This window comes from Silurus aristotelis (genome assembly GCF_946808225.1).
Source record: "Silurus aristotelis genome assembly, chromosome: 9".
NCBI classification, from domain to species: Eukaryota; Metazoa; Chordata; class Actinopteri; order Siluriformes; family Siluridae; genus Silurus; species Silurus aristotelis.
The window spans coordinates 18,708,114-18,715,334 of NC_139582.1; the positions used below are offsets into that span (position 1 = coordinate 18,708,114).

General features: G+C 36.9%; 1 protein-coding gene across 2 annotated transcripts; it reads right to left on the reverse strand.

Annotated features, from left to right (window-relative positions):
- Positions 1 to 245: 245 nt before the first annotated feature.
- On the reverse strand, positions 246 to 3,990 carry pln2 (phospholamban 2). 2 transcript variants are annotated; one of them, XM_083550346.1, is made up of 2 exons: positions 3,840 to 3,990; positions 246 to 1,160 (listed from the first exon to the last, which is right to left on the reverse strand). In XM_083550346.1, exon 2 carries the CDS (start codon positions 1,062 to 1,064, stop codon positions 906 to 908), a length of 159 nt encoding a protein of 52 aa, XP_083406472.1. In that variant the 5' UTR covers positions 1,065 to 1,160; positions 3,840 to 3,990; the 3' UTR covers positions 246 to 905. The 2 variants fall into 2 exon arrangements, with proteins under 2 accessions (XP_083406472.1, XP_083406471.1); XM_083550345.1 differs by having other exon boundaries at positions 246 to 1,164; positions 3,840 to 3,982.
- Between the last annotated feature and the right edge of the window lie 3,231 nt (positions 3,991 to 7,221).

Below are 7,221 nucleotides of genomic sequence, written 5' to 3' on the forward strand. Positions count from 1 at the left end.
TAATAATAATAATAATAATAATTCAGACAGATTTCAAAGCAAGTAAGACCTCTCAGAAAAGGTAAAAAAAAACCTTTTTTTTAGTTTTTTAATAGTAAAAGTTTACTATTCTTTAAGATTATAGGAACTAACTAGTTTCATCGCCATTCAACAACATAAAATGTAACTATAAAATATTTTAAAAAAGCAACGTGTTGTTTGTAAATGAATGTATAAAAAAAACTGTCACATTACAACAATAAGTCTTCAGTGTAATTTTTGTAAATTTTATTTTTACAATGTTTTATTTACAAAGTAGGAAACGATATTTTGGGTATCAATTTCTAATGTGTAAAATATATATATATATTTTTTGTAACATCTAACGCCCTCTGCTGGCTGAGAACATATTGCAAACGTTAGAAAAACAAGGCCACATGGGTTGACTTTTAAAGTAGCTCTTTGTTAACGTTGCTGGTGACATTTCCAAGCCAGAAAAAAAAATGTAAACAAAAGCCAGAAAACACATAAAGTAGCGAGATCCACTGTGTAGCAATATGGTGTATAGTGAATTTGGCAGAAATCTTTGATTTTAAATAATCTTTATACATTTAGAGAAGCTTTTGACGAATTACATACTGCAGCTTTAATTTTATTTACATGGCTCTATCACGTCTGAGCAAAATATGCAAAATACCTTTAAATGAAATATAATTATTCTGGATTGTTACTAGAGAAAATATGGCAGTTGAGTGTAGTGCATGTGGTAAGAAATGAAACTAGAATCTCAACAACAACAGCTAGCTTTTGACTTAATTTCTAATAATTATCACAGCATGTCAAGCAATAACGTAAGAAAAATTCCTGTCCTTGTGCGACCTTCCGTCCAGGCCATGGCTTCCTCCAACCACGTGCGTCCTTCATCCTTACATCAGCAGGACGATGATGTAGATGAGGAGCAGGCAGATGAGGATGAGCGAGAAGTTGACGAAGAGCTCCTGCAGGTTGCGCTTGGTCTGCGGGTTGACCTCGATCAGGGAGGCCCTGCGCATGGCGGAGCGGGTGATGTGTTGAACTCTCTCCATCGCGACCGGAGGGATCAGGCAGAACGAGACACGGGACGAGAAATGACCTGCTCAGGGGAACTGAGCCGTGCTTCGGTCAGCTGCTAGCGTTCACTCCTGCCTTTCATCACAGCAGAAAAAAGACAAGAGAGGATAATTGGAGCTATTCTGAGCAGGTGTGAAAAGGAGGCTTAAACACAAAAGCATGGCCCAGTGCCACAGTTATGGATATTTATAGTAAAGGTTGTGAGGTGAAATAAATAAGACCTGAATTGCTGCCAAAGAGCAACACGATGAGAAAGAAAATATACTTTTATATACAAATGTTATATATATGTTTGTAAAATAAAATATGAGCCCTTTTGGTGCTAGTTTGTCATTCAGTTCTAATAAGGAGTAAAGCGCCGCCGCATCGTGATGGCATGAAACCGCTGGCATCATCATCAGAAGGTATTTAAAGAGCATCATTGGTAAAATAGGAAACCGTAGTGTAAATAGATGATGAACGGAAAAAAATAATAATAATTCTTTACATTAATCCAAAACATCAATTCCTGTATTGTCCTTCAATTGCAGTCAAAAGATAATATTCTATTAAAACGTGTTAGCTAACAAAAGTTTAACATTGCCGAAACAACTTCAGAACCAAATCTTCACGCGTTCACCTCAATATAAACGTCTGCTACTTTATATCCTGTAAAAATTCACCTCACATTGCTGAGAACAATTCCTTAGATAAATGGGTGGGGCCTCTGATTTACACAGTTTGTAGGTAAAATTGTATATTAAACATGATTTTGATCATATTTCTGTTGTAAGGCTATAATTCATTGTGAACAAATGTTATAAGGAAGAGAAAGGTCTACTGAGCTGTGTGTGAGAAGGTTGACATGCTAGCATGATGCTAATCACTTGGCTAAAAGCTCCAAGAGACTTGAACATGACTGCATTTCGTAAAAGACACTGGAAAATTCAATAACCGTTTCCTATTCATATAAGAACATCTTTTTTTTTCTTTTTTTTTTTTGGTATAAACGTTTTTTTATTTGGAGCACAATTTGGTGATGTATTAAAACACAGCCCAAAATCAGTTGAGTGAATAGAAAAATTTAGATATTAGCAATTTTCTCCTAAACAGTATGTCTAAACTTGAGGGGAGCACTAGGGGGTAAGATTGTTGTTGTTGTTGTTGTTGTTGTTGTTCTTAGCTGTTAAAAAAGATCACATGGTAAAAACTCCTGTCCTTTTTTCATATAAATTCAACTCCAACAATATATTTTATGTTTTATTTATACTGTAAAGTTTGAGTGTGCTTCTAACTCACAGTGCTACAGAATTATATTTTATCAGTCTGTCTGTCTGTCTGTCTGTCTGTCTGTCTGTCTGTCTGTCTGTCTGTCTGTCTGTCTATCTATCTAGCTATCTAGCTATCTAGCTATCTATCTTGCACATCCCACATGGGTTTTTACAGAAAACATTTTTCTTCAAAATGACTTTCAAATTGTTTTCAAATTGTCCTTGAAGGACCTCCTGGGTATTAAAATTAACTTGATAATGTGATCTGTAATCCATGTCAGCATGAGTACAATTTTAGACGGTTTGATGGATGTAGGTTTTGATGTCAACATAATCACTGATGCATTAACACAATACGCGCCAAAAGCAGGTGCTACACAACATCGAGTGGTGGAAGGAGTCTCTGCTGTCAGTTTTAGCATTTTGGGAAATTTGGGAAATAACAAACTACATAAGAATATAAAAGTTGGGGAAAAAGAATCGCTATTGAGAGAATGACTGTTCAAAACCCTCTTGTCCTGAGGATGTTCCTTAACATGAATCGTTACAGTTCAACATTAAGTTGATGTGTCATGTGGAAGTCACTGTGTTATGTGACCAACATATAGCAATACTTTTGGTATTGATTGTCTGTATTTTTTACTTTGTTTATATATATTTTTTTTTAATAGTGAACAATTGTCTCTTTCTGTGGCATAATTGTTATTTTTTTATTATTATTACTAATCTAGTTATTACTAATGTTATATATTATTAGGTCACATATGACAAGATTAATCTTTATTGTCATTGTGCTGAGTAGAGCCAGTAAAATGCAGTTAGAATCGATATTTATATAGAATATATACCTAGAATATTATGTTCAATAAAAAAAGTGCAGGTACGATGTGGTGAGTAGGGAACATCTCAGTGCAAGAGGAATGAGGTACGAATGTACACTGATCATGTAGTAATTATACACTAATGTGCAAAGAGGAAAAGTAGAGTATGAGGTATAAGGCATGTGACATGGTGATAAGGGTGTGCAAGCAGCATTAGTTATGTACAGAACAGGTGTGATTATTTATTCATTTTTGTATAATATTAGATAACTGACAGTTTAACCATACACATTCTGGGTAACACTCATGATACTTTTACAGTAACAGTGAACAAAACCTCTTGTTGTTTACAAAAGCCTGATTATGTTCTGAAAGGTCATTTGAATAAAGAGACATTTACCAGAGGCGCATTATTACATAATGCAAATATGTTGGTGGTGCTTGTGTGTTTTTCCTTATCGACTCATTTTTATAGTATTTCAAATATATATATTAGATATATTTTTTTTTAGAAAGTAATGCGTTCAGTAGTTTACCAATGTTACCAAAACCCATCATCTAAATTAAAGCTATGGATGTTAAAGCCAATTTTTAAAAATCATTCATTATTCAATTTGTGTATCGTGTCCTAAACATTTATATAAGAATAGTAGAAATGAGATAATCAAGGTCTTCTTACCGTTAGAAGTGGAGGAAGGTGCTAAAGGTGAATAGTAGTGATGAGCACTTCCAAGTTATGAATGCAGAGCAGAACAGTCCAGCGCTTGTGTTTGTTGTGTTCAGTTTATAAGAGGAAATAAAGGGGTGGGGAAAAGTGGCAGCGTGACCAGGAAGAGGGTGACAGACACCACTGCTGTGACCTCTGAGTGCAACTGAGTGTACACTTAAAACATACAGTTCCCACAAGCAGGGCTTTCCTGTGCCTGATGCAGGCTTTTATTCTCCTTCTCCTTCAAGCTATTTACTGTAAATGAAACATAGTGATATTTTTTTAAGGTTTTGTATTATTCCAAATGAAGGGAGAGAATTCTGGGAGATTAACAGTATGGTTCCATGCTAAGACCTCAGGAATGGATTAGCCTTGGACCTGGCTTAACCTTTATTGTCACGCAGAAGAACGTCTATAAATAAGTGCTATAAACAGGGGTGTTTTATTTTAAGATATTTACTATATATAAGATCATTCTCCGAGTGTAATCTTCAGAGGAATGCGCATCATCCTGCACAAGTGGCTAGCTAGCTGTCCTGTCAACACATCAGGCTGCTGTTGTACGACTGGTTGCATGCAACACTCTCAGGTCACTAAAGGTGCACGGTTTCCATGCAATACGTGTGACATGATCACGTGATGTTCTGAAAGCAAGACATCTGACGCACCGTAGAAGACAAGAGTAGCAAATCGGTGTGATCGTATCGTCCTTTTGGTTTTTTGGTTCGTTAATGAACTGATACAAAAAAATTCATTTGGATAAATAATCAAAATCAATAATATAAAGAAAATTACATTTTCATGACCAATATTGTTTTCTAAGTCTGCTTTTTGTCCAAGATTCTAAGGGCAGGTTGGATTGTTTAAATATCTGCAAGAGTTTGTAGGAGTAAGTGAGACTGGCCAAGAGTGTTTATGGGAGCAGGTTGGATTGAACAGACTTTCTGCTGAAACATGCAGGACTGTTCAAGCATTTTTTGCAAAAGTGAGACAGATCGGGGAAATGTGTCTGTAGGAGTGGGTGGGAACGGCTTAAATGTTTCTGTGATTGTCCTGCTTTCCAAGGCTGGTATAATAGCCTTCTTGATTTCTTGACCATTACCTGTGTATTTAGAATATAAAGCCATAAACAGACCAGAAACCCTTTACTCCTTAACACCATCTCTACAGGTACATGGTAGACATACTTCCAGGCTCTTTTCTGTTCTGCCACCATAGCTTTCAAACAATTTTTTTCTCCCGACAAAGAATTTTAGAATGATGGTACACTTAGTCTGGGTCCTAATAAAACAATATTAGAATGTATTTCCTTTAAATCACTTCACTCCAGGTAAGGGCGTCTGCTAAATGCTAATGCCAGTCAGTTAAATCCACTATAATCAATTTGGACAATAACTCAAATAAAACCAAAGCTGCACCTGGACCACGACACTTTTATTCAGCACAAATTATGCTTCAAGATTCAGTCCCTAGCTGGCCAGTCATTTTTGCTATGTTCATGATTCCGAGTCACCTAGTTTCTTAATCCTAGTCTGTATTGACTCTAAGTCATGTTTCACCTGTTATGTCATAATTTTGCTACCCTGCCTCTTTGAATTATGATACTGGATCTTCCTTTGGAGTTAACCCAATATGCAGACCCAAATCATTTAGATTTCGATCCTACCTTGCATATATTAGCATATGAATATAAATATACATGTATAGCTACTCATTTGACAACAGATTTATTTAATTCTACCATCATGCCATTGTGTCCTATAACCAAATGAGTTAACCTTTAACCAGGGAAAGATAGAATGGTTGACCAGGAAAGTGAATGAAGATGAGTCTTTGTGGACGCTTGTTTTCTATGTTGCTGCACATTAGTGTCAACCTGAAAGACATACCAAATTGCCCTAAGTGTGTGTGTGTGTGTGTGTGTGTGTGTGTGTGTGTGTGTGTGTGTGTGTGTGTGTGTGTGTGTGTGTGTGTGTGTGTGAGTGCACCTCACCAATTCCACAGGGAGCCTTCCCAAAATAACCCTTCTTTGTGCGCACAAATCCACCTCACCCTAAATAAAAAGTGCTTCGCATAGTTGCGGCCCTAGTGACCTAGCGCGAGCCGTGTACAGGTTTTTCTGCTGCTCTTAACTCGGTATCACTTCTAAAGTTCCTAATCCCAACGCAAACACTCCTGTCCTTCTCCGTTACTGCGTGCGTTCAGGATTTTCAGCGCTTTAAAGATAAACGACCTCAACCTGTGTGGAGCCTGAACTGTGAACCTTGAGGCACTTTTAGCGTAGCGGCTTCAGAAATACCTGCCTGATACATGGAGCATGGAGCTAAACCTTTGTGAAAATCTTTACACCCTTCATTGTAAAAAGATCCAGAATACATGGTGTTGCTATGCTTGATAGATAGACTGATATACTGTAGATGCATACCATATAGTACCTTCATGGTATGGTGTTAGGTCGACACTCATTATTACTGCAGCAGGAAGGAATGGCAGATGTATTTATAAATTTGCGTTTGTAGACTAGAGGCTTGACAGCAATAATGTAGAGCTATTGATCTTAATCTCAGGTTTGGGTCTTCTAATTCACGTTATGGGGAAATTTCATGCTACACCATACAAAGGCATCCTATACAATCGTCTGAGTCCCGAGTTTGTGAAAGGACCAAATATGGTTGAGTACGTCATGTGTCATGTGGGTGTTTTAAACTGCTCAGCATTGGCACAACAACAAGGCAGTGTGATTCGAAAAGTGCCATCGATTCACGTTAGGCTTGGAACCTAAAAAAATAAATAAAACAAGTTTCTGCTATTTTTATCCAATCAGAGTTTGGCCTCGTCCTTGTTTACAGTCGCATTATGAGGTATTTCGTAGATGAAATGTCTCTGCTTGGCAATATTTATAGCTAGTTGGCTAGTGAGAGGCCTGATGACAATGTGATTATAGATTTGAGATCGTGCATCTGGTAATGAAAGCTTTTCCCTGGTTGGACGTGAGCACTTCCTATTCCAGCACAGCACATTAAAACAATCTCCTACCTTAAAGGTCATACCCTGTTTTCTAACCACACAACCTCACATGCAAACAAATGAAAAAGTGGTGAAGGTCTCTTATTTGAATAAATGTGTAAGCAAAATGCGTTAACATTGTAGCCACTGTGCACCATAATGAACAGGGCGGAAATGTCAGAGCACTCAGGTATAAAAGCACTATTGTCACCCAGTTTAGATATTGTCACAAAGCAGCTTTCAGAAATAAACAGAGTATGAATATACATTTTAAATGTATTACTTTATTCCCAGACTTGTATTCCTAATAAAAACAACCCACTTTAAGGGATAAGCTCTCTGAGAC